This window comes from Salminus brasiliensis, chromosome 8, assembly GCF_030463535.1.
Source record: "Salminus brasiliensis chromosome 8, fSalBra1.hap2, whole genome shotgun sequence".
Classification (NCBI taxonomy): Eukaryota; Metazoa; Chordata; class Actinopteri; order Characiformes; family Bryconidae; genus Salminus; species Salminus brasiliensis.
This window is the reverse complement of record NC_132885.1, coordinates 36,731,308-36,758,473: the sequence shown is the minus strand read 5'-3', so window position 1 is coordinate 36,758,473 and position 27,166 is coordinate 36,731,308. Positions and strand designations below refer to the sequence as shown.

General features: G+C 42.5%; 2 protein-coding genes across 3 annotated transcripts in view; one reads left to right on the top strand and one right to left on the bottom strand.

Moving 5' to 3' along the window:
* The window catches only part of dnah7 (dynein, axonemal, heavy chain 7), a 160,696-nt gene extending 152,035 nt beyond the window's left edge, over positions 1-8,661 (top strand). Inside the window, exons 64-65 of the mRNA XM_072686501.1 lie at positions 1,004-1,107; positions 8,193-8,661. Of these exons, the coding sequence (XP_072542602.1) occupies positions 1,004-1,107; positions 8,193-8,399 (311 nt within the window). The 3' untranslated portion in view covers positions 8,400-8,661. The remainder of the gene's footprint in view (positions 1-1,003; positions 1,108-8,192) is intronic.
* Positions 8,662-8,767: 106 nt separating this feature from the next.
* slc39a10 (solute carrier family 39 member 10) overlaps positions 8,768-27,166 on the bottom strand; it is a 31,788-nt gene continuing 13,389 nt past the window's right edge. For both annotated transcript variants that reach the window (XM_072686498.1, XM_072686499.1), the window contains exons 2-10: positions 24,043-25,356; positions 22,006-22,171; positions 16,514-16,689; positions 15,365-15,538; positions 14,998-15,118; positions 14,618-14,893; positions 14,239-14,319; positions 12,773-12,963; positions 8,768-11,778 (exon numbers count right to left, since the gene is read on the bottom strand). In XM_072686498.1, the coding sequence (XP_072542599.1) occupies positions 11,626-11,778; positions 12,773-12,963; positions 14,239-14,319; positions 14,618-14,893; positions 14,998-15,118; positions 15,365-15,538; positions 16,514-16,689; positions 22,006-22,171; positions 24,043-25,338 (2,634 nt within the window). In that variant the 5' untranslated portion in view covers positions 25,339-25,356 and the 3' untranslated portion in view covers positions 8,768-11,625. The remainder of the gene's footprint in view (positions 11,779-12,772; positions 12,964-14,238; positions 14,320-14,617; positions 14,894-14,997; positions 15,119-15,364; positions 15,539-16,513; positions 16,690-22,005; positions 22,172-24,042; positions 25,357-27,166) is intronic.

Genomic DNA, 27,166 nt, shown 5'->3' with positions numbered 1-27,166 from the left:
TAAACAGAGTATCCACTTTTTCCTGAGGCACTCGCACCTATGGGCAATTCATTACGGCCTATTCACCTACCACATGTATTTTTGGGGGGTGGGAGGAAACCGGAGTGCCCAGCAGAGACCCTTGCAGATAAGCATGACTGTATTGGCACCATGCCTAATGCCAGGCGTGGGCTAGAGGGGAATAAAGACTCCCAGCATTGAGCAGTGAAACAGTAGAACTGCATTCTCTGGAATGAAGGTGGTGCTTCATCCAATACTTTTGGGATGAATTAAGGTGGTGATCATCCAGCATCTTGACCTTACCAACGCTCCTGTCTCTGAATGCAATCAAATCCCCACCGGAATGGTCCAACATCTTGTACAAATCCTTCACCTTGACAGTAGAAACTTTTTTAATACCATTGTATTGGAAGAACCAGTGAATGAGCAGGTGTCCCAATACTTTTGTACCATGTACATTTGTACTCTGTACCATTTAGGGTACTGATAGTCATGCCAGTGAAAGAGCAGGAGGGGGAGAGTAGATTTGGAAGCAGAGAGAAAAAGAGAGAAAACAAGGAGAAAGAACGAATCAAAGAGGAATGAAGGGAGGATAAAGCTCAAATGAAAAATAACAGAAGCAAGCGAGGGACAGAGAAGGAGAGAGGATCCATTAACCCCTCGCCGTGCCCACGGGCGATCAATCACAGTCAACATTCCGCCGCTCTTTTACATCAGACCCCCACTGCTCTTTCATCAGTGCATGATGAACCTCTCTCCGGAGGGGGCCTCAGTCAGACACACCCGCCTCTGCACAGACACTGTATGTGAGCACGTGTGTGTGTGTCTGTGTGCGCACAGCAGTGTAAGGCCTCGAAACAAGTGTTTACAGAGATTTTAGAGCTGTTTAAGGTGGCCTACTCAAGGACTTCCTACTCAGGCTAAATTGAAGGGCTCGTAAAGAGATTAAAAGTTTGAGGGTAGAGTTTGCAACCCACTGTGTGTCTCCACCCGTCTCTCTCAGGCGTCTACATTCGCGGCTTGTTCCTGGACGGCGCTCGATGGGACCGGCAGACAAAGCTCCTGGCTGAATCATACCCCAAGATCCTCCATGACACCATGCCTGTGGTAATTCACTTTCCTCATTATTGTTTCTACACAGATCGCACAGTCTGGTCCGATCACAATCTGATCCACACTGCCCATTTTTTAAATAAATACGTTTTTATTGTAGTGCAGGAGAGGCCTATGGCAGTGGCAGCTCAGTGGTTAGAGAGCTGGGTTATCGATCACAGGGTTGTGGGTTCCGTACCCATGTCTGCCAAGCTGCCACTGTTGGGCCCTTAAGCAAGGCACTCAGCTTCCCTGCTCCAGGAGGTGCTATAGCGTGGCTGACCTTGTACTCTGACAAGAGATGGGCCGATTAGTGTTTTTGGGGCAGTTCGTCATTCACCTTGACCGTCCGATCACCGATAACGATTAAGGGCGGGGCTGGATGCCACATTAACCTTTCCAAGCAAACCTGGCTTGGAAGCAAATGGCTGCTTAGCTAGCGCTAAAAACTCATCACTCCATAGCTTTTTGGCTGTTGCTGCTATACTTTTGATCCTGGTTAAATGTGGTCTGCACAATTTGCTGTTTTGTGGGGTTAGTGGTGTTAGTGTTATCTCTGCTGTGTTCTGATACTCACTGTACTGAGCACTCTCAGTGTGTATCCGGTTAAAGCAAATTTATTCTTCTGCCAATTTATTCTCCTGCATCGAATCTACACCGTAAGCACGTAATCAATGCCATACACTACGCCATAGCCTGTTGCCCACCTCCCCAGATATGTTAGTATGTGCTGCAGTGATGCAGAACACAACAACTGATTGGAACGCAACACTTGGTAGCATTGTATTTCCGCCTTTTCAGCCACTTTTAAATGAGGTTGGACGAACATGGATTGTACGTACGCCGATCTGAGATTAACGGCTGCACATGATGAACCTAATCATCACATCTACCTGTATTTCCTCATCCATGTCTCTCATTGGCCAAACAAGCCAAACAAGAAAATTCACCCTCCTCCTGCCTCGGTTCAGTGCCCGTACAGACTCTCCTCTGACCTCTTCTCTCTCTTTCGTTGTGGAAATTTTAGTAAAAGTAAAAGCTGTTTGGCTCCAACTCAGGTGCCGTCATTTGTAGAGTCAACACAATGGCTGTAAGAACCCCCCCTTATATATTTTACTATACAAGTGTATAAGGGCATTAAAAATACTTATTGCTTTTAGTACCCTCATGCTTTCCAGGAGCATAGGGAATAGGCACTAGGCAGGTTTCCATTCAGCTGCAGAATTAAATTAGAGCGAGAAAAGACATGAGTGAAAAACACAGCAATTACTTTCAATCAGCTCTGAACAAGAAAACAAGACTCTGTCACATTCTGAGAACTACTGGATGATGGGCAGTGTTTCATTTCATAGCTGTATTTTATATTTGTTAAAATGTGAATACAAAACCACATATGATGGTTTCCAAAAACAATGATTGAAGATGGGCAGTGTCCATCTTGTTTTTCTTAAAAAAAAGCTTCCCTAAGACCAGAACAACTAACACTGAGAGAATAAAAGCTCACAAGAAGAAGAAATGTTGAGCGGAACTACGACAAGCATGAGGAAGAACCACTGAGAAGAACCAAGACAAGATTTACTGGCACTAAACTGAGTAAAAAAAAAAAAAAGAAAAGCAAAACTTATTACTGCTGGTAATTTGATTTGATTAAACAGATGAAACATCGACAGATGAAAACTGGACCATAACTTAGAAAAAAGGGTTAAAAGTTCATGCGTGGATCAGCAGTCAAGAAGCTCATAACAAATCAGAGGGATGAAATGGTGGTAGACTGTTTTTTTAATCTCTGAAGCAGCCAGGTGAAGCTTTCCATCACAGCAGGAGGGCAGATAGCACATGAATGGTGTAAATCTTTACCTTTTAAATGTAGGACTGTACTTTTTCAGACTCAATTTAAAACCAAGTGAAGCTGTGATTTAGACTACATAATCTGACTCGGCGCCATCATTCGCAAGATTACATTGAGCGTTACACGCTGCTGATAGCAGGCTAGCGCTGCTTTAAGGGGGAATTTCACCGATTTTTAAAAGAAATATGTCATTACAAAGTGGTTTGGTGTGAAGTGCTTTGTTCCAGAGAAACTTGCCAAGTCAGAAAAGTTCACAGTGGTTGTGATAGAAACCAGAAAGCAATATGTTCAAAAGCTACCCATGACATCCGACGTCCGAGAGATTGTTTTATGTTACACTGTGTATTTTTAAAGGCAATTATGAAAGAATGGTAAATGCAGGGCACTGTGAGACGAAATAGTTCTCAAACTGAACATACACAAATGTCATTGAATTGGAGCTTTTCAGTGATTGAGATTTCAGTGTACGTGACCCTTAGCAAGTCGGACCTTAACCTGACACTTTTGGTAGCCATCAACAAAATTTTGGTCGAATTCTGGTTGGATAGTTAAACGTTTAACTGAACCAATTCTGGAATTTGTTGGTAGTCTGGAACAGACCTGGCTTTTAATCACTGTCCACATATTTTTGAGGTCATATTTTTGAATCAGGACTTTCAAAAAGCTCAGTGTTAGCCTGCTTAATCAATTCCACATCCATTTTTGATGTGTGTTTGGGGTCACTGTCTAGCTTCAGCCATCTAGATGATGCTTCAATAGTCCTTCCACTTTGTGAAATGTACCAGTACAACTGGCAGCCCTTGAGCATGATGCCACCACCACCAACAGTTAACAGGTGTTTTTGGGTGTCCTTGGGGTTGAATGCCTCATATTTACCCATCCAAACAAATGTCATTGCGGCCAAACAACTCAATCTGATCATAAAACCAGTTTCCAGTTAGCTGGCCTGTGCCTTGGTCCGTGCCTCTTAAGATCCAAACCAGTTTGCTTTCAGCTGAAGGTCACAGTTTGGGTCTTTTTACAGATCTTGTTAAAGTAGCTACGCTTTCTAATAACTTGTACTAATTTACAATGGTTTAGTCTGATGATCTTGGGATCTGCAGTTGTTTTGGAATGACTCCAAGACACATTCCTGAATTGTGTAATTCTAATTGGTGTGGCGCAACAGATAACACCACTACCTGCCACTGAGCTACCACACCGTGTGGGAGACTGGGGTTCGATTCCCGGCCTGGGTGACTATGCTGCGCTACACCAATAAGAGTCCTTGGGCCAGACTCCTAAAACTGCATTGGCCCACCTGTGTAATACAAGTAACCCTGGATAAGAGCGTCTGCTAAATGCCATAAAGGTAATGTAAATGTAATCCTTCTCAGATCTGCTTTAAGCTCCTTGGAATTTCCCATTGTACTGTGTACTCATTAGTCAATCCAATGAATGCTGTCAAACAAACCCTGTTTGTGTGCTACCAGCTGTAGTCAATCATGATCACTAGCAGGACGTTAAGAGGCTTTGGCCTTACCTAGTGGAGATATTTTGCAATGTTCAGCACCACTGAATTAATAAAGTGTGTTTGTATATCAAAATGTACAAAATCCAAATTTAAATTTCTTGTTGTTTTGTTTCTGTTAAAGAGTATTAAAGGCTAAAAATATGTTGCCATTCTGCATCTGAAAAAAATTGAACGCTCAATGTTGCAATGACATTTGTGTCTATGATGAGCGACCACAACTGTATCACTGTTTCAACCAACATATATAAAACTTGAGTAGGTTTTAGAAGACCTGTGTAGGTTCACTAGTGGTTATAGATAGATTTCAGTTGTAGTCATTTTAAACCATGGTTTCTACCAACACCACTGTAAAGAAAAAGCAAGTTTCTGTACTGTGAATTTAGAGCATTTCACATGGAACCACACTGAATGCATGGTTCCATCTCAACCGCTGAATTATGCAGGGGGAACTTCCTTTTTTCAATTAAGAATTAATATTTGCACACAAAAATGACACCTTACACCATCTCATCCAGTCTTACCAACACGACTGTTGTCACAAATGCGACAGCCGTCAGTCTAGTTGTGCTCAACATAGCACGGGGATATGGCCTGTTGTTTTGTCTGGTCTCAGTTCCTTAAAAATTTCTTCCTTGACTACCTCTGAGAAGCTTCCCTTTCATCACCGGGTGCCTGCTTCATTAGCTTCCAGGTCTAGGTGCAGATTTCTTTCTAAGCCCTGCTTCCCTTCTTCATTTCTCCTCTGCGGAGAGCGGCGCTTATTGTGGACCGCACAGCCGGCGTAAAGCAGAGCACACAAATGCAACACTTGAGGGAGGCGGTCTCAGTTTCTCGGCGGAGGGTCTGAGCTGACTCCACATTTCGCTGCTCAGCTCCTGGGAGGCTGCGGCTTTTCATCTCCGCACAATGCCGAAAAAGCCCCGAAGACAGCCGCGGCAACAACAAGCAGCCGAATGATTAATTACGGCTGGCGTGACCCAGGAGAGAGCCCGTTCACGTTGAGCTTTTGTATTTCCCAGTTTTATCTGGGGGCTTCCGAAGGGAGGAAAACTGTGAAAAACCTGCACCAAAGCACAAAGTTTGTCTTTTTTTTTTTTATTATTTCATGCAGTGATTGGAGGATTTTCTAATTACATCTTCATACAAGCTACTGTATGAATAGTGCATCAAGTGAATACTGTATTCACATAGTGTTAAGTTATATTCAGCCAGATTTGAGGTGCTGGGAGACAAAACACTGGATAGATTTTCTGTTCCTTCTTTTTTCTTTTCCCCATCTCAACACCGCGCATGCACACACAGTATGAATTATGCATGAGGCGCTATTTAATATTCAGCTATGCCAGGGCATCTTAATACCGGAATCAGTTTTTCTTTTCTTTTCTTTTTTTTTTTTTTGACAAGAGCGGAACTTTTATTATTTGTGTGGAAACATAAAAACTTTTGAAATGCAAATTTCTCCTCTCTACCCTCGTTACTCAATTCTGCTGATCGGCTTTTCAGGCTGAATTTTGTATGACCTCACATGCCTACGTGCACACGTGCATCCGTTAAACTGCACAAGCCTAGAATATCTTTTTGCCGTTACTAATACAGATAACAGTCCCTACGCGCGCGCTATTTTGTAACTTTAATGGCCTGGATATGCTGAACCAATTTTTCTCAGATGACTTGACATTGGCTCTGAGTAAAATGTCATTGCTGTTTTACACTTGCTTGCAAAGACAAGGGCACGAGGGAACCCTGAACAAGAAGCTGTAGGACACTCTGCTGCCTGCACCTCGTCAGACATTCAGACAATTCTTTCAGTATCCTAGCTAATTAATCATGCCAATGCTCTCGCGTTTAGTGCATCGCCGCTTTTCCACTAAACTGACATCTCTTAGACTATTTAACATCACCAGACAGTTTAAAAGCGCACACATAAATGTTTCCGCAAGCTGTGTCGCCCTTTAAATATTCATCAGTCTTCATGGAGCACAGTGACACGATTGTGGTAATTACAATGAGGGATTGGGTTCATGTACTCGGTTCATCAGCCAGAGCTTTCTGTCATCGCAAGAAACTGTCCCTGGGAAGAAGAAAAAAATAGACATGATTCTAATTCTTACATTTCAACAATGTTCAGAATACAATCACTGAGCCCCTTATATTAGGAGCACCTGATAAACAGCAGCATCAGGTACATTTTAATATCAACCATCAGAATGGCACGATTGTTGGTGTCAGAAGGGATGGTTTGTGTATTTCTAGAACTGCTGATCTGGGATTTTCAGTGCAACAGTTTGTAGAGTTTGTAAAGAAAACACATCCAGTGAGCGGCAGTTCTGCAGAGTGGAGACGCCTTGTTGAGAACTCATATATCACACTGTACGACTGTGCTGAACACACTGAACCTTGATGTGGAGTAGCTACAACAGCAGAAGACCACAACAAGCTCCACCTTTGCTAGGCAAGAACAGAAAGCTGAGGCTGCAGTGGCTCAGCACCGCCTCACCAAAACCGGACAGTTGAAGACTGGAAGAATGCAGTCCGGTCTGCTGAATCTGCACCGACAGAATGAATCCATGAACCCAATCTGCATTGTGTCAACACAGCCTTTTGGGATGTGGTAGAATGCAAGAGTTTGTGTGGAACTGAGGGACCCAGTCCCATCAACCATGAAAAGAATGTTTCCAACCTGATGTAAAGGATAAAGGATAAAAAGGATAAAGGTGCACGTATTCGTCACTGTACAGTGTGGACTGTACAGCGAAATGTGTCCTCCGCATTTAACCCATCTGGTAGTGAACACACACTCACACACACACGTGTTAGGGGCAGTGAGTACACACACACACCCAGAGCGGTGGGCAGCCAACTCCAGCGCCCGGGGAGCAGAGAGGGTAAAGGGCCATGCTCAAGGGCCCAACAGTGGCAGCTTGCCGAGCCCGGGAATTGAACCCACAACCCTGTTATCGATATCCCGGCGCTCTAACTGCTGAGCCACCACTGCCCGATGTGGAACCCATTCAGCTGTTTTAAGAGTAAAAAGGTTCTGCCCTATAAAACCAAACAAAAAAAAAAAAGAATGTGAGAACTTTGTAACATTGTATTATGAAGAATGTAGACACTAGAACATTCAAAACTAATATTGTGTAGGTCTCCCTCATGCCACCAGAACCAATCTGACCTATCAGTACATGAACCCCATTAGACCTCTGAAGGGGTCTTGTGGTATCAGACACGGTCTAGTCCTTTACGTTGTGTGGTGGGTCCTCCATGGGTGGCTTCAGTGAGCCTCAGACACCCATGACTTTCCACAGAGCGCTTTTGGTAGGTCCGGACTACTGCATACTTAGAACAACCCACAAACCATAACCGGCGTTTTGGCGATGTCTAGACGAGCTGGGTCAGAACAGCACAAATTGGCTCATAGTGGTTCCAATTTTTTGCCCATTGCGTCCAACGAATCACCTTCAAGAACTGACTGTTCGCTTGCTGCCTAATATATCTACATCTTGACAAGCGACTGACCAGATAATTAGTTATTCACGTCACCTGTCCTTTATCACATCATTTCAAAGGATGCAAAATAATTGTTCATGGCTAGATAACTGCAGAAAGAGGGTGAACAGTGCACGAGATTCACGGGGCCAAGAACTTTTCTTCATTATTAATCTTTTGATTGTCATCAAATATCTGTCATTGTAAAGTGATTGGGTTTGTGAATGTCCAGGAATCTTTTTATCTCTGTAGATTTGGCTGAAACCCATAAAGAAGCAGGACATTCCCCAGCGCCTGTGCTACCTTTGTCCAGTCTACAAGACCAGCGAGCGACGTGGCACGCTGTCCACCACGGGTCATTCCACCAACTATGTCATCGCAATGACACTCAACTCCGACATTTCTGCCGAGCACTGGATCCGCCGTGGCGTCGCCCTACTGTGCCAGCTAAACTCCTGAAGATCCCTCATTGAAGTAAATAAGATGCTGGAACTGTTCTCCTTTTACTCAAATTACAACTTAGCTTACTGTGTCATACTCACTGAGGCTGTGGTTTTAGCGATTGCCCATTTGTTTTAGGTTCTAGATAATTTCTTTCTCAGGAAATCAAACATTAAACTGAATATAGAACATGTTCAGGTTTGGTGAAAAATAAAAAAAAGTGTTCAACAACAGCAGAACTGCCTTAAAGAACATTTTTTTGCATAATACATATTAGGCTGATCGAAGAGCTGCCAGGCTGAGGAGTGACAAATTCCATATTAGGTTGTGACCCTCTAATGACTCACGACTCGCAGTAATCACCCAAACACAGAAAGGACTGTTCGCAAACTTTATTTTCCTTCTGACAGGGAAATGCACACAGACAACCAGCAAGGATGGCAAATGCACTGAACACACTTATACACCCAGCTTTTCTCCCAAAAAAAGAAAAGAAAAAAAGACCAAAGCAAGACCAAGACCTTCATATTTTTTTCACTCTGTATTCATCAAAGCCATGAGGTATCCTTTGGGGTAAACAGACATTTTTGGTGAAACACTAATCAAAGCTGCCAGACGTCGACTGAAAAATGTGAATCGGCTGCACAGGATTCATTTCACCACGCGCTCAGGGGAGCAAATTCCCATCATGATATAAATACAGAGCACAGTCCTGACAGTCACACTGCACTGTATGAAGCACTGTTTAAGTTCAAATCTGGGATCTGTGGTGTTTGCAAATCTCTGACATCATTAGACATCCCGTTGGCCCCAAGTACAGTTTACCGCATACCTCAAAAGATTGTTTTTTGTTTCAATTTACACAAATGAACAAGGAGTAACTAAAATGGGAAAATGAGGGGAATAAAAAAAATTGACACTCAGTGTTTTCGTCTTCCGCTGTTAAATAGAAAAAATCAACACTGACAAATCAAATAAAAATTGTTCCATTTACTTCATGCCTCATGCATGTGTTTGATCAAACGCACCACAACGTATGGACGCGACAAACGTTATACACTCAAGATGTAACGAACAGACGGATGTCACACAGTGACAGGATGAGCGTGAGTAAGCGCACACGTTCACATGTCTCCGCCTGGAGACAGCCAGTGGAATGTCTTAATGTGAACCCAGGGTCGGAGAGGAGCAGAGTAAAGGGGGGGCCTTCTATTTTTTAGGCTATGTCAAACATCCATGCAAGTGCAAAATTAAATGAACGATTTACAAAGTGTTCTCAGTGAGCTCCGCCTCGCAATGGGGCCTCAGATTGTCAAAGAAAAAAAACAAAAAAACAAACCAAACCACAGCAAAACCCTGGAATCTCAGAGAAGTGGAATGCTCCCACGCTCCCAAGTTGCTTTCCAAAAAACTGGACTAATTTTGTGGCGTATGGGTACTGGAATTGGGCTGATACCAGCAGAACATGCTGGATTGAATATCACTAGAAGGAATCCGAAGTCTGAAATGGTTAGCTTTCTTTATGTGGGGTAGCCAAGAGTTTGAGTAGTTTAGGCACAATAGTCTACGTTTTAGATACTCCTCTTAAGTGAAGTGCTTCAATTACATATAAGCTCATTTTAGAGCTTAGTGGTTTTTACTGTACAAAATATCAGCTCGGTATTGGCATCGGCTGATTCTCAAGATTTCAATATTGGTATCACAGTGCTGGCAAAACTGTATCATACCCCCTTAAAACATTAAGTGTAGTACATCTAACTGAAACTAAGACCCTAATCAACAGAGTAATCATGATTCCATTAAATGATGTTACATAGGGTGGAGGTTTGAGACAGAGTATAAAACCAGAAATTAGATTATTAGTCTGTATTGTTTTAAACAACAAAGTAAATAAGCAATCCTAAAGAGACAAACACGTTCAGCGTACTGATATGCCTTGCTGGTCTACTTCACCTAAGCTGACGCTTTAGAACTATGCAAAAATACTACACTTGTACAGCGGTAGCTTGACCTTGCTGATAGATTGTTCAAGTCTTTAGGCTGTTATGTCGGTCTATTTCATAACACTGCACTTTCTGTGGCTAATACTCAAATGGCTGTCAAAAACCAAGGCTTTACTGATTCGATAAAAAAAAAGAAGAAGAGGTGTGTGGTAGGGAGGGAGGGGAATTTAGGACAGTAAAGAATGTAGTGTGCATGAGAGACTAGGAATAGTGCACATAGAGCAGAATGGAAACCAAGAATGAGGAATGAAAATGAATGAAAATGAATGAATGAAAGCAGCTGCGCTGGTTAAGAGAAAGGCTACCGATACAGCGTCAAGTTTATCCGAGCCTGGCACAAAACGGCTGCCATTGGCTGCCCAATACAGTACATGAGGAACCCCAGCTCTGTGGATGTTTTAACGCTGGAGGAGCGTGTAGCTCTATGATCGACGATTCAGCACCACGATGGTACAACACTAGACACAGCACGGTAAGACATCACATTTTTTCATGGAGGGGCCACAGGTCATGCCACGAGTGCACTATGAATGAATGGTGGTGGTGGGGTACACATTAGCCTAGCGGATGCACAACTTGACGCTTAAACGGACTGGAGCAGCTGACTCTCTCTCTCCATCTCTCGCCACCAAGGATCCATCCTTGTTCTCAGATTTAAGACCGTAGTGATGTTAAAGGGATAACTCTACAATTGTTGAACTTTCCTTATGTCAGCGTCACGACAGAGTGACGATATGTTCACATGTTCATTCATATAAGGATATCAAAGCGTGCCCATGTTAAGACACGATAGTTATGAGAGGCTGTGTAAAGGTCAAAGACTGGATCTGAGAGAGAGAGAGAGAGAGAGAGAGAGAGAGAGAGAGAGAGAGAGAGAGAGAGAGAGAGAGAGAGAGAGAGAGAGAGAGAGAGAGAGAGGGGGAAGGAGGGACGCGGGGGGTAACCTAGTTATAATGTCAGAGTTCACGTTCTCCACTTTCGTTGAGCCAAGTCATACACCCTTACTGTTACACAGGAAGCGACACACGATGGGTGGAAAGGGTCAAATGTAAACGTTGGCATCTGAATGTCTTGGTCCACTGTAAGCCACTGAAGGCCCCTCTGAACTGAGGGACGCGAATGAGACGCGAAGACATTTTGCGCCATGCTTGGAGGACGGTAACCGCCATGAAGATGAAGCCACTTAAGGGTAGAGCACGGGGGAGGGTGGGATCAATGTAGCTTAGTTCTCCGGCGTCCAGCTAGAAGTCCAAGTCCAGCCTGATGTGATCCTCAAAAATGGCGATGAGCAGCATGATGCCAAAACCAGTCAGCATGCCCAGATTCTGCAGGACAAAGTGACCCAGGTGGCAGCGTTTGTGGTCTTCGCTGTCGCCATGGAGCATCTCTGGCAGCTGGTGAGAGATTGAAATGAACATTGGTTAAAACAAAGGGGAGGAGCCTGCAGTTCTGTTACAGTTTGCCTCATTGGCTGGAACGTGAGTTTTAGGCCAAGTTAATGTCATAGTTCCACCCTTCAAAGGCTTCAGCGATAACATTTTAAAGATAAGAGCAGTAATTACTAAGATGTAGCACAATTTGGAGAAAAGGAACATAGCTGAAAGGAAAACAGCCTGGTCAGCTCAAGCTGGTTTACCAGCATTGGGTATATTTTCGCTTAAGGTTTATTGTTTTTGGTTTACCAGTATGACCAATCTAGCCAAGCTACACCAAGGTGGTAGCCCAGCAAGATCTCGCTGGTTAAAGCACACAAGCAAACCAGTATGACCAGCTTGACAACAAGCATGGTCAAGTCCTTAATGCTGATAAAATACACCAGCTAATCCATCAAACTCAAATGAAAACATACGTTATGCTGATGGAGAGCTAAGCAGGTCCTGGTCCGGCCAGTGGTGGCTCAGTGGTTAGAGCTCTGGACTATCGATGACTGGGTTGTGGATTCGATACCCAGGCTTCGCAAGCTGCCACTGTTGGGCCCTTGAGCAAGGCCCTTCACCCTATCTGCTCCCCAGGCACAGCAGCAATAGCCAAATTTCATCTGTGTCCATCACAAATGGTACATATGGTTGTCTTGTCTTGTCTTATCTTGTCTTTTCAACCACCATTAAAGACCAGTTTAGACCATCTGAAACCAGCCATCAGCAAAAGCTGGTCTTGACCTGGATTTCTCAGCAGAGAAATTTGGCTAAAAATCTCATATACACAAAAGTGCATGGCTTAGGTAACAGTAGTACTGTCAGTTTTGGCCAGACCTTAGTTCATTATATAAATAGGTGAGGATGTGGTGAAAACAAAAAAAAAAAAAAACGTATTCTGGCTACTAACTATATTAAGTATGGAAAAAGGAAAATGATGTAAATAATTGAACTCGTCTGTATTAATGCTCACCATGTCCACCAGGGCTACGTAGAGAAACATGCCGGCGGTGACGGCAAAGATCCAGCTGGTGACATTGTGCGCGTACTGGCCCACGGCTGTGCCGATCACCATGCCAAAATAGGCCATGAGGGCTGAGAGGAGGTTATAAACAATGGCCTGCTTCACTGACATGCCGGCCTTCAGCAGCACTGCAAAGTCACCTAGAAGCAAAAACAGACATCGATTAAAGGAGCAACCCAACAAACACGCACAAGCATACGCTCACTTTCACTGCACATCTCCAAAGCACATTTTTTGGTTGATGAGCTAAAACTGACAATCGCTTCTGCAGTGAATTGGCACTCAGTCTGGCTCCCCAGGCAAGAGATGGGCCGGCCCTAGCGGAAACGTTCTTGATCGAGAGCCAAGAGAGGACAAGCCGACGGCCTAGATTCCCTCAGTGTTGCGTCTCCTGTCCTCCTTTACTGCTAATTACTGCCTTGAATACATTAACGCACAGCTTGCACATCTATCAATCTCAGGAAAAATTAGGGAGATGCAGTGCTCTTGACTGAGCAGTGCCTTTTCTTTTCCCCCCCTTTTTAAATTGCGAGCTCGTGAACTTTCTCTTGTTTGAGTCCCCACTTCCACTGTGTCACCGGGAGGAATTAAAACAGCCATCAGAGGCAATTAGCTGCACCTCAGGGTGGTAAAGACCACTCATCATCATCATCATCATCGTGTCTTGGGCTGAGGGAACCGGCCTGTCATGGACTCGTCTTGTTTATGAGGCAACACTAGCAGCCCCGTCACTCACAGAGCGTGGAGGAAATGTAAACAACAGACTGAGCCACAACACACACAACAACAACAAAAAAACAAACAAAAAAAAAAAACATGCCCATCCCTTAGAAAAGCTGGCAGTTTCTAACAGCGGAAACTGACAAACAGAAAAAACAGGACCAATCCATTTAATCTTTCTTTCCTTTTGTTATGTCTGGTCTGAAAAAGGAACACAGAAATAAAGTGGACATTCCAGACAGGGAACCCCCAAAAAATACATTTCTGCATCGTTATGTTCCAGACTTGACTGATTAGTACACAGCCCTTTCGGTCAATATTTGCTTTCCTCCAATTCTAATGTAAAAGGAGGGAGGAGTACAAAAAGAGATGGATTCTGAGATGATGAGTCTGGGATGATGTGATGGATCGATATGGGATGCAAGAAGCATCATTGGAAATGAAAAGCCATTACTCACACAAGTAGGATAAATATTGCTGCAATGGGTTGCTGCAGGAATGTTTCTCATTGATTGAAACCACCCTTAAGGCCAGCTTAACCTTTCCTATACTGAATGCGTCATATCTGATAGAACGCATACATGCAGCGCACCACCTGTTTATACAACTATGGAAATGCTTTTCACATACAATACAAACACTGACATTTCCACTCCATCTTTCTCTACATGTTGAAACCTGGCGAAATCACCTACCCAGTTCATGAGGCAACTCATGGCAGAAAACAGCAACAGATGTGCTGATTCCTCCTGTTATATTGGCACTAAAAGCAGCACCTGTAAGAGAAAAACAGTAACAGTAATTAGCAAAAACTATTCAGAAAACAAATACATTTTACTGTTTGGAATTTTTCAAAGATTAATAATTTAAGTATGAATAGCACTTTGAAGGGGTTGTCGCTTTTTACTAAACTTGTACTAAACCGTACTGGTCCAAATCGCAGTGTGACGCGAACCATGATTTGTGTACCATTACATGGGTAACAAATCATTATCCTTGCCAAGGTCTAGCTTTGATATCTGACCAATTCATCAATACTGAACAGATCATTTTACAGATCACAGCTGGTCTTACCGATGGCCAGTCCATCGCTGAAGTTGTGCATGCCATCACCCATGATGACCATCCAGGCTATACTGGCTATCCCAGCGTCCTTCATTTCCTTATCTGAGTGGCAGTGCCCATGCGAGTGTCCATGGCCGTGTTTCTTTGTCTTGGCCTTCCTGCCGTTTTCGGTGGCAGATACAACCGTCTCTTGCTGGGAGTTCTGTGAATCTGTGCTGGTCAGTGCCGTCTTGTTGGCTGTGTCCAAAGGCTGCAGTTCGTTCAGCTGAGTATCGTTGTGGGAGCCTGATTGGATAAAGCAAAGTTAGTGAAAATCTCAGACGTTCTTTTACTATCCTGTATATTTAAGCGCTCTTTAGTCTTGCACAGCAGGCCAATAAACAACGTACCTTCAGTCAGTGGTTTTAAATGCATCCACTCAGCGTCTGACCGCCTGTTCAGCTTGTGGTCTGACAACTTCCTCCCAATCTTCCCCTCCTCACCTCTCTTTTTCCTCCTACAGAAGCTACCCTACAGAGAGCAAGGCAAGGCCAGCCGCTTTAGAAATAAGAAATACTAGTTTTCTTAGCCTTTCGGTCACTCATGCTGCATGGAAGCAGTTCGTACAACTTTTTTTTCCTTTTCCATGTCTCTTCTTAACATCTTTATTGCCTACAGACACACAGTCTGTTTGATTCCAACATCAACATTTTATGCCCTAGCCTAACCTAATACAGGTACACAACAGGTGCTTTCTATATTGGAACGATCTCTCACCCCTTGGTCTTTGTAATGTTTGACCATGCTGATGCAGTGTTCAATGATGAAAAGAAGGTAGATTCCTGCCAATGCGGTCAGACCCTTCCACACGCCGTCAAACTCTGTGAGCAGGTCTGTCTCAGCTTCGTCTGTGTCGTGTTCTTCATGACTGTGGTCATGACCTCCTTGAGACTAGAAGATGGACGGAGAAGCAAGAAATGGACAGATGCAGACACTTAGCTGGCACACACACATATAATAAATATAAAAACACAAACAAAATGCCTAAACCGTGTCCTCTTTCCACCCTAGTCCTGCAGCAGCACGAGACAGCTGCTACTCAAACCTGATTAAAAACTGTGGAGCATCGCTGGGTCAGTGTGAGCAGTGCCGTGATCCACTCTTGGTTAAAGTAGGTTTTATAATCCTACGAAAATGAGCAGTAAAAGGACTGCACAGAACTTGTGAGGTTAATGTTTTTAAACAAACCCTATATAAAAATCTCCAAAACAGCAAGAAAGGAAAATGAATTAACCTTCTTTACTTTCTTAAATGGGACCTTTGGAGTATTTTTATTGTTCCATTCATTGCGCAAACAGCAAAAACGGAGGAAAAAGGGGTTTTGAGCAACAGTGACCAGAGCACAGGGATATAAAAATCACAAAATTCACACACGCATATGGTAAACAGTGTGTTTTTTTTTTAGCAGATGCTGGTATCTGTAGCAATTTAGGATGGTAAGCAAGTAGCATGTGGAGTCCGGTAATTATTGAGAACTCTGAACGCTGTTAAATTATTTCAATTATTTAAATCACTTTATCAGTGTTTCTTTAACAAGTTTACCATCATGTCACTTTAATGGTTCACTAAAGTGTTTTTACCGAGTTGGCATATCTGTAACAAACCTAGCCAGAAATAACACACTGGTGCTGGTTGATGTAATGTTAACAGTGTTTCTTCCAGTGGGGCAGTAGTAAAAATTTGCCTTGCATGACATTGCATTACATCCTGCGATGTGACTACTGAACACTCACATTGTGATAATGCTAAAAGGATATTATGTGCATCCCTAACTCAGGCTTCTCTAGTCTTCATCAGTTATTCTACTTCATATTAACCAGTCTTTTGAACAAGAGCTATAGTTGGCTCCGCTAATCTGGTACTCACATGAGGCAGCAGGTGGAGAAGAGCATCTCCACTGAGTGTTCCCACAGCCAGCGCCACCAGGAATGTGAGAAGGAATTTGAAACAGGACTGGTTGAGGATGGGCACCAGCACCACACCCAGCAGAGACAGCAAGCTGATTACCGTGATCGACACGAAGCCCCACACCCAGATCCACACTGGAATGAAAGACATGGTATATAGAATTATGCAATGGTAAATAACATAATAGTCTTGGTACTTAGATTTCTCAAAGCAGCCCTGCTGTTTTACAGTCTGGCAGTTTATCAAGGAGCTTCACGAGGAATCTAAAAGGCTTTTCCAAAAGGCTTGGTGATACACATGCTGAGATCTTGTTAGCTGTGCTTAGCTGGGTGTTATTTAATTAAAAATGGTATATTTTCTATTTTTGACAAATTCATACAAATTACAAATTTAGAGATGACCGTTCTAAGTCTAAGCTTTTAAATCAAATTATTACAAATTCAGTCAAAAGTTTGACCTGTATTTATGAATTTTTAGAAATGTACACACGAAACAAAGGGTAATTAATTACCTAATTAAAAGGCATATCTGTTAGCATTTAAGGCTTCTTCTGAGTTGTGGGATGATGCAGTATATCTACAAACAATTCTCATCACATGCTCTTGTAAAAGGTAACCCCAGACCCATAACAGTAGGTTGGATTTAGGTCAGGGTTAACACTGTTCATTCTAAATGTTTCAAAACACAGAAAAGCCTTAATATTTCAACCAGTGGTGAAACCATGGCCACTACACCCAGTACACTTCAAACCACTAATAATCAGAACCAAGTTAAACAAAAAAAAAGGGGGAAAACCTGAACCCACCTATACAATATGATAAAGCGAATTGCTGCTAGCCCTACTACTAGGATTCTAGCAGTTTGTTAAATTACAGACAATTCACTCATTCAAAGGATGATTTAAATATTCTAAGACATTACCAAGTTTTTACCTCGTCTGTAACAGTGTCTCTTTCACTAAAGAGTCCTGACTCAGATCTGCTATTGTTGGTCTTCATTTCAAACAACCTCCTGGATCCTGGTTAATGTAAAATTGGTCCCACCCACTGAAAACCAAAACATGACTAATTCCTTTGTAGGTTCCTAAATCATGTTTGTGCTTATGTGATGCTGGGCCTTTAGCTGTGCTTGTGAAGTCCCAACCAACAGAAACCAATTCTGTTTAACTCTTTTCTTGCCAACCACAACTTAATAATGAAATAGGAACAGAAGTTTGGCCCAGTTTCCCAAAAGCCTCTTAGTGTTAATAAAGCATCTTAACTGGTAGAGAGAGGGTTTAATGTGATGCTCACTTGACCAATTAAGAATAATCCTTATGCCAAACAGCTTTCTGTACACACAGTTTGGCTACAGATATCATTCAATTAAAAAAAACAACAACACAAAACCAAAAACAAACAAACAAAAACCACAAACAAACCCACCCAAACAAATAAATTCCCGTTTTCACCAGGAAGAAAGAATACACAACTGTATCTTTTACATAATTTACATAAGTCATAATAAATGCCAACTGCATCAAATCAAATATTAAAACAAAAATAACATGGCTTAGTAATAGGAGCACTACTTTTAAAAATGTATGTCTGAAACTCACAACAACTCCTACAATCAATGTTGAGACTAGGGCTGGGCAATAGAACAATAATTTATCGTATCGTGATACACAATATGCTTTCCTAAGCATAGCGAGGATATGTTCAGTGTCTAAAGAACACTGGGCAACTGCATCAAATAAAAATAAAAAAATAAAATCACTGTATTCATGGACACAATGCATCATTAGTGACAATTTTTAAAACTACTATTCAGATCCTCTCTTATTGATCACGGCTATCGTGATAAAAATGTGTTGTAAAAAAAAAAGTCTTTAAACATTGTGATGTAATATTTTTGCCATATTGCCCAGCATAAGTTGAGACAATCCAGTTTTGTACAGCACACAGTCCAAAATGTAAAGACCATAATACATAGTGATAGTAAAGAGAAATGCATGTGCAATAACCTTACTGCTAACAATATTCTGTAGCTGTAAATTAAAAAACAAAACAAAAAACATCCTTATAAAAGTTTCACACCCTTCTTTGAGGAGCACAATCTATCCCTGGGAGACAAAGCAATCATAGACATGCAGAACTAATTACGTAGGTCTAATAAATAGCCCCCCTCAGGCCGCTGTTTAACAAGCATGCCTTTGAAACAAAGCATCTCTTACTTTCCCCAATCCCCTGATGGCGGAGTCTGGATACATGTGGCTAATGACTAATGAATGAAGGGCTTTGTTAATATGGTTCAGTTACATGCCTAATCTATGTCTATATTAGACACTCAGATTAAGCTTATTCCCACGACAGTGGCAATCCCAACTGATTGGCATCAATAAAAAAAGACAATTGGCTATGCCTTTAGATTTAGTCGTTGGTAATAGGGACATTCCAATCCGGACCAGTGGATTGGGGCCGATCCAGGTGTAATGAACTGAATATTGGTTATGTTAGACCCAATCCAGCGCATTCACCCACTACAACCTAGTTCTTTCACACCAGTAGACCAACAACAGATATCTGGCAAGTGTTCTGAGGGCAGTGTTGTAAAGGAGCAGGGAGCTGATTGGTCAGGGAGGAGAGTCAGACTTGATTATTAAATATTAAACACACTATAAAACATGATCGGGACATCCCTAGTTGGTAACCATTATTTCAACGTAAATGCATGCTAATCATATGAATGACCTCTCAAAGCAGATGCAAGAAGATAGCATTTTCACTACTGACATCCACAGAAGCAGAGTGAGGCACATGAGCCCTTTCCTCAGGGAAGGGACACTCAAAGAAGAGTGCGCTTATCTTAAGATCAGACCAAACCAAACATATTAGCGAGTAGGGACAAACAAAACAAAGCAGCAACAGGGTCCCGGGCAGCAAAAGCTCAATGATAAGTGAGGACAACAAAAGTCATCCCATCCTGCCAAAACTGACCGTAGGGCTACTGTGGCTCAAATCAAGGAAAGTTTTAATAATGAGAATACTTCACAACACAGTGCATAACATCCTGGTGTGTACTGGGCTGCAAAGCGGTCCGAGTGCCCATGTTAACGGTCCAGTACAGGACGCTCCTTCAATAAGCAAGCAAGTGTAGGAACTAGACTTTTGAACAGTGGAAGAAAGTGGCCTGTTTTCTTCCCTTTACATTAAGTGGACAACCAGATATATGAGATCCATTTACCAGGAAAAGTGATAGCACCTGGAAGCACTGTGGGGAAATGTTCTGCTAAAAAACATTAGGCCTGGATCTTCATGTGGACACAAAACACCTAGTAAAACACTGATGCAGTGACGTCCTTCATGGCAAATTCCTAGATAGCATAGCTCTTTATTATTCCACAATTAATAAATATTATGCTACTGCTATGGCTATATTAAGTTCTACTACACCATGATTGTTATATTATGATAAGGAATATGTTGCACACCTGAGCAGTACAACAGCATAGGTGGTTTGATGACTTCAATATCAATAAATTATGAATAGTTCAAATTAGAGGAGGATGGGACCCCCTTGTGAGTTTTGGTTTTAGTCAGGATTTATTTCTCCAGCTTTGAGGGGGTTTTCCCTGCCACTGTTGCCTTTGGCTGCTCACTGCAGGATTTTAGGTTTTCATGTCTTCTTTATGTTGTTGATTTCTTGCCTTTTTTTCTGATGACTGATTCTCTGTCTGTACTGTGTTGTGTTGTCTGTCCGCACTTGTTTGTGTTGCATTTGTGTTTTGTATGCACTGTCTGTTGCACCATGGTCCTGGAGGAACGTTGTTTCGTTTCACTGTGTACTCTGTATGTAGTTGAAATGACAATAAAACCCACTTGACTTGACAAGATTATGTAAGGCTGCTTTGTAACAACAGTTGTAAAAAGTGCTATACAAATACATTTCAGCATTCACAGGGTGTGCTGAAAAAAGTCTGATCCACAGCAGCAGCATCTCGCAGGTTACATGACTTAAAGGATCTGAAGCTTATGTCTTAGTGTCAAATACCACAAAGCACCTTCTGAGTCAGTGGGTCAGAGCTGCTGTGAGCTGCAGGTTGAGGCGCAAAGGCATATTACGCATGTTTCGGCTCAGCTGTGTATATGGTTTTGTTGCTTTGGCCCACGACAAACGCTGCAGTTTGGATTCACAGATCAGGGTTTCAACTATAACTGAACTAAACAATATCCAGTTTATGTTAGTCAAGGGTATTTAAGTTCTTTTCAGAGAGTCCGGAACACTGTAACCCTTTTGCAGTTTAATATCCTGGGAATTCTTGGCTAGCTTGCCTGCCTTGTTCAAAGTCAAGGGATTTTACAACTTTATTACAGCCAATTACAAACTCTGATAACACATCTGAGCTCCTAACTTCAGACGCTGACTACAGCTTCATAACACTGCCACTTCTCTGTTGCAAATCTTTCATAGACACTGTAAACAAAAGGTTCCGACAACTGCTACCTATATTGTATTTGGTAAATTGTTAACCAAACGTAGGAATGGTTTGCAAAAAAAGTGTCCCTTAAAAGGAACCAGATGTCAACAAAGCCATTAGGTGGTGACCATATAAACACAAGATTACCAGTTTAAAAGCAAGTATTGCTCATGACGTAGAAAGCTACATACAACAGGTGTTGTGACTTGTGAATCCTAAGTTGCCTTGTTGGAAAAAGGGGGCACTAGCTAAATGCATGGAACACAGTATGCTTGTGAGCTGATGTTAGAGAAAACTGTCTTTCATGGATGTGTTCGATTATATAACAAGTCATCTTTGACCTTTTAGGAGAACATCCGTCCCTCTCAAACAGGTGGGATTTGCACTTTTGCATTACAGTCGTCACAAATGTACTGTAGCACTTTGAGTACATCTCTACTCTCAACCTGCACAGACTTGCCAGACTGCTCAGATTAAAATAAAGGATAATCCAGGACCATGCTCCACTTGGAGAAATGTGCAAAGCAGCAGGTGTTAAAAGCACACACAGAAAAGCGCTGATTGGACCTTTACTTAACATTCCTTGTTAAAGCTATGGTGAACAATATATGGTTGTGCTATACTGAAAGAAGTTGTATCCAAATAAAACACATGTTCATGGGTGGGTGACAAACTAAAGGAAAACCATTAAAGGAATATGAAAGGAATAGGAAAGGAATGAACATGATTTATCACTTATACCAGATCAAGTCAATCAGCCAAGAAATGACTGTTAATTAGCGATATATACTGCAGCCTTTTTAAACTCTGATCAGCTGTAGCAGGGTTAAAAGTTTGCAAGACTGGAGCAACACAGCATGAGTTTCAAGAGGCCGTCATGCTTTAAGAAAGTGTAGTCAGCCAGTCTGCAATATTGACCATTCCTGACCAGCCCACTGAGCAGTCCAAGAAATTTTTAAACTGCTATGAATCTGCTGGCATGTTGTCGTACCTGACAGTGGTTCCACTTCCTCAACGACCTGATGGTAATGCTGGATGCAGACACGACTGTCTATCTGATAGAGCAGGGCGGGGCAGAGGTAGGTGAACTGAGCCGGAGAGATGAGCGAGTCGGGGCTGAGACCATAGTGCCGTAGCAGCTGGGTCAAGTTCAGACACTGGGAGAGATGAGGAGGGAGGGTAAAAAGAGGATTGCGGTCATAGGTCAGGTACTGGCACACAGGAGGCATAGAAAGCATACTGTATATGAATATAAATACACAAATACAAACCCTGGGCTAAACGAATCCTTTTAGCCAACTATAAATCTGGGTGTAAATACCACAGTGGCCTAAATAAAGAGTTTAGTTTTCCCCACAAGTTTCCACATTTATGTTCTACTTGGTGTAGGTAATTAACCTATCCCAGAGATACCCCATTAAAAAACAACTGCTTAGGGTTTTAATGCTGTAATAGACCTGGGTGATCAACAAAGGTCATTGGACAAGGGAGATGACAAGTAACCAAAGCAATTACTGCCATGCGATAAACAAAACTTATATCAGGGCAATAAAGCATACTTTTTCCTCGGATGACAAAACACTGAGAGAACTGATTGTTTCATTTCAAGAAGAATTACCTTCATCAGTCTCACTTATAAGCTTGACCTTGTTTTCAGGAATATATGGCACAAAACAAGCACAAAGAGCCATTCAGCTTATTCTGATTATAGTGTCAATTGTTACGATATTAAATCTGGGCCTTTTCTCTTCTTACACTGGCTTATAGCAAGGATTCTGAGAAGGTATTTGGCAGAAAAAAGAAGAAAAACATTTTCTGCCTAGAGTCTCAGAAGCTGCCTTGCCAACAGACTGGTAGTGGTGTATTCAAATGAGGTCTGCAGTTAATAAAAGATGAAAGCAAAAATGTCTGTCGCCTGTTTTGGTCAGCAGACTTGGACTTAACTAGAATGGAGTTTCATTCCAGTAAAAATTAATCAACATTTTGAGTCTCACATTACCATGCAGCATAATCCCACCAAAAACATGGAATAAAACAGACTCAGAATCCCTTTATCGTATTATTGTACATGGAAACAGAATGTTTAATACAGACATTTTGTTTAAATTTTGAAGACGTGAAGAACCAGAGGTTATGGTTTGTTTCAAGAAATCATTCTTAGTAGATTATTTTGTAAGACTATTCTGCATTTAACTTAAAGCATTAAGCTTTTGTGACTGATTTTAAGAGAAAGTAAACTAGCACTTTTTTGTTCTATACAATGTCAAAAACAGGCATAATCAGAAATTCCAAGCAGCAGATTACAAGAAAACGCTATTTAGGAGGCGAGGACACTTTAGTGAAAGGTCTACAAGAATACCCAAACGGTCACTCTCTACTGAGAGGAAACATGAACACGTTGAACAAAAAGTGCAAGTTAACACCAGCATGACTGTACAGTCAAATGAATTTCACATCACTATGGACTGATAGGCTGCTCCACCTTCAAGCTCATACTAAAGTTGCAGCTGACTGCATGCAGAAGGTCCTTTGGAGGAATCTTTGAGACGTTTGAGTTGTTTGGCCACAATAATTAAAGGTATGTTCGGTTTTTGGCGAAGGGTTAGGGGTTCATTTATAAGCCAAACCTCTCTAACAAGCAGCACAGTTCCCATGAGAAACCATGTGCTAAACTCTCCTTTATAGACCCTGCATATTATAAATAAGGCCATCATACAGCAGCAGCAACAGAGGCCATCTTTTGCACTGCTGGCTCCATAATGGTGCACTGGTAACTTCATTGGAAGATGCTCAACAACTAGCAGCTCAAACAGCCCAGAAATTTGTGTTCTGTATAAATTTCAGTGAACAAGTGTACACACATGAATCATGCACAATGTACATGATCCATGTGAATAGCTTATTAGTCATTCAAAATGGCAAAATGTATTTTATTATATTTGATTAAGCTCATTTTTGTAGATATTGCATTGAAAGCAATGTGAAAAAAACCTTGAATTTTGTGAATTTGTGAAGTGAAATTAATTACCTCCTCATGTTGGTGAGGCATGTCCTCGGAATGTCCTGTCAGCGAGGTGTTTGAACTGGTCATTTTTTCTGGTACCTCTCTTTTTTCTTTGTGCGACAGATGGCTGGGTAAATGGTCATCGTCGTCGTGGTCATTTTGGTTATCATCTACCTCAGAGCTGATGGTAGGAGCAAATGTGTTGGTGGTTTTGTTGCGGCCGCGTTGCCCTCTAGCTTTGGGAGGTCTCCTGACCCTTTTGGGCCTTAGGGTAGGTAGCTGTGTGGGTGATGAGAGTTCTAAACTGTAAGCCCCAGCACTGGAGGGCTGGTTTGGCAGTGTGGGATTAAGTTGATCTGTTGTGTCTGGAGTGTGATGGTGATGGATGTGAGGGTGGGGGTGTTTGTGGTGGTGATGCTCATGATGGTGATGGGGCTGTGACTTGCTCACTTCATGGCTATTGGTGTGTGTGCTGTCTAAAGGTGTTCCAGGGTTGTGGTGCTGACCCAGGTCATTGTGTTCTTGGGTATCATTGTGATGCTGTTGGTCTTGGTCTTGTTTGTGCTCTTGGTCTTTGAGAGACGTCTGGTCAATCTTTTGATGTTGGTCATGGTCATGATCATCCGGTTTGTGTTCATGGTCATGTGAATGACTATGTGAGTGTTCATGATGGTCATGGCCACTGTCCTTGTCCAGATCATGACTGTGCCATTCAAGAGGCCCACTTTCAATAGTAGGTCTGGCTCCTGCATTGAAACTAGGACTGCAGGGTTCTTGAATCGTGGGCTGGCCTCCACTGGCCTCCCCATGGGAGTGATGGTGGTGGTTGTGGTGAGAGTGAGATTTTGGGTGTGGGTGTGGATGTGGGTGGCTGGCAGAATGCGAGTGGAGGCCTTCCTGCACTTCCAAGAGGTCCAGGTGGGCCACATGGTCATGGCCTAATTCATCATGCTCTAAACCCACAACCCGCACCTCGCCCAGGCCCAGGCTCAGCAGCAAGCTCTGGAATCCTCGGAAATCCAGCCGGTCCTGCTGCCCATAGCGACGGAAAAGTTGCTGGATGTAGTACTGCTGCTCATGCGCTGCTGCTTCGCTTTGGCTGCCGGGTGCCTGGTGATCTGACTGGCCGATGTAAGACGCCTTTGATATCTGCAGGTCATTGTGAACATGATCATGATCATTCTCGTGGTCGTGGTCATGATCATGGTGCTCGTGGCCATGGTGTTGGTGGCCACCATCATGGCAATGAGTGCATTGATGAAATAAGAGGGTAAGAACACATAGAAAGCAAAACTTGGTGTGCGTGTGAACTCTCATCATCTCCTCACTTCGACACCCCTACAAATAAAATAAATAAAAAAAACAAACAAACAAAGTGTGAGAAATCAGGGAGAAGATGGGACTTGTTCATCACTTGTTAAAAAAAAGAACAAACACCTGTAAACTGTTTGGTGACACCTCAATTCTAAATGTGTTTAACGAAAAATAGCAATTCTGGTTTACAGGAACATTAAAATCAGGTTTAGAGTGATAAACTACGGCACATTTATAAACCTTTAGTGGACACATGCTAACCTAGCACTGAAGAGGACTACATGGACCAATGATCATTGATCTCAGATCAGTGTTCCTACTTAATGGAAAACATGGGCCATTAGCTCACAACCCTCCATGGTCCTATAAGAACAAAGCCGAACTTCCTCTATTTTATCCCATGTCATGTTGTGATGTCTGCAGTCATAAGAGCTTAAAGCTTTTGGGTGTTTAAACCACCTTGGTCCAAAAGATCTGCAGCGTGCAATAATCTGACATAGGGGTTCCACATGAGAATATTTTGTGGTCATATTTTTGTAATCGTGACACACAACATGCTTTTACGAATATATCGTCCATATGGTCAGTACTTCAAGAACAGTGGCCAACTGCCAGGATTTATAGTCATCTATTGAGTATTTAAGTCAGAGTTGGTATCGGTATAGGCAGATATTTGAAAATCTGGCATCAGTGAATCCCTACTCAAATGATCAATCATGCCCATATCTATTCAAAAAATAATTTTCAATAGTGGTTCCTCCCCATTTACACTGCAGTTTAGTCCAGTACTATATTTAGTTCATTTCTAGGAATGTTTGTACATATTTTCCCCCCTATATCCAGAGTATTGATAAGGAACTGGTCCCCTGCTTTGCTGCAGTAACATCATCTCATGAGAAGGGGTTACAGCAGATTATGGGACACTGTTGTGAGGATCTAATTTGCATTTGGTGGGACACTAACTAACTTATTCTAAAAGGTACTAAAGGGTGTTTAGTCACTCCAGAGAAAGACGTTGTGCTCCACAGACCAACACTGCAACACTTGCCAAAGAGAGGTAATCCGTGGCTGTTTCAGACCACCCCCTTCCTTTTGGCATTGCTTTGTACTGAGATTTTACATTTCTTAGTCAGACTCTTCGGATACGGTAAGTTATGCAGTCAAAGATTTACACACTAAACTGGCCAAGTTGTTCCACATTATGAGAGTGAGGAATGCAAGCTGAAAACCACTGCTGCTTTGGTGCTAGCTTCTTGTAAACGAACATGGTGAAACTGTACAAGTACAGTAGCGGGAACAGAAGTGAGAACAGAAGCTTTTTTTTTTTAACAAAAGGAATGAGGAGAACCATATAATTCCAGTCAAGTGATCTCCACGCGTTTTCCCAGGGGCCTGAGAGGCTCGCTGCAGGAGTAGCAGTCAGGCTGGCCAAAGAGACAAGCCATGTTAATGCCAGGGCAGCTGGACAGAGCCCAGAGGCAGGAGCACGTTTACTTCACAGCTCGCTGCACTCTATTTCTAAAAGAAAGATCAGAAATGCGTTGGTGACAGGGAAGCTGCCTCTCTGCTTAGCGTAACAAAGAGGCAAGTGTGAGAAGAGCCTCATTACTATCGACCTCAAACACATCCTGGAAAATTCAAGACTGAAGCTCAGCGCGCAGAAGGGGGGCTTGGGACTTAGCTTTGCTGGAGCCAGTTACAGACGGCAAAATTATTTATGCCGCTTGTGTGCTTTTACATTTTAAATCTGCTGTTTTGCAGCCAACTTGGCGCGGGAAGGCAAAGGGACCCAAGGGCTTGTTCATCAAACGTGGCGAAATCTCAGACTAAACTG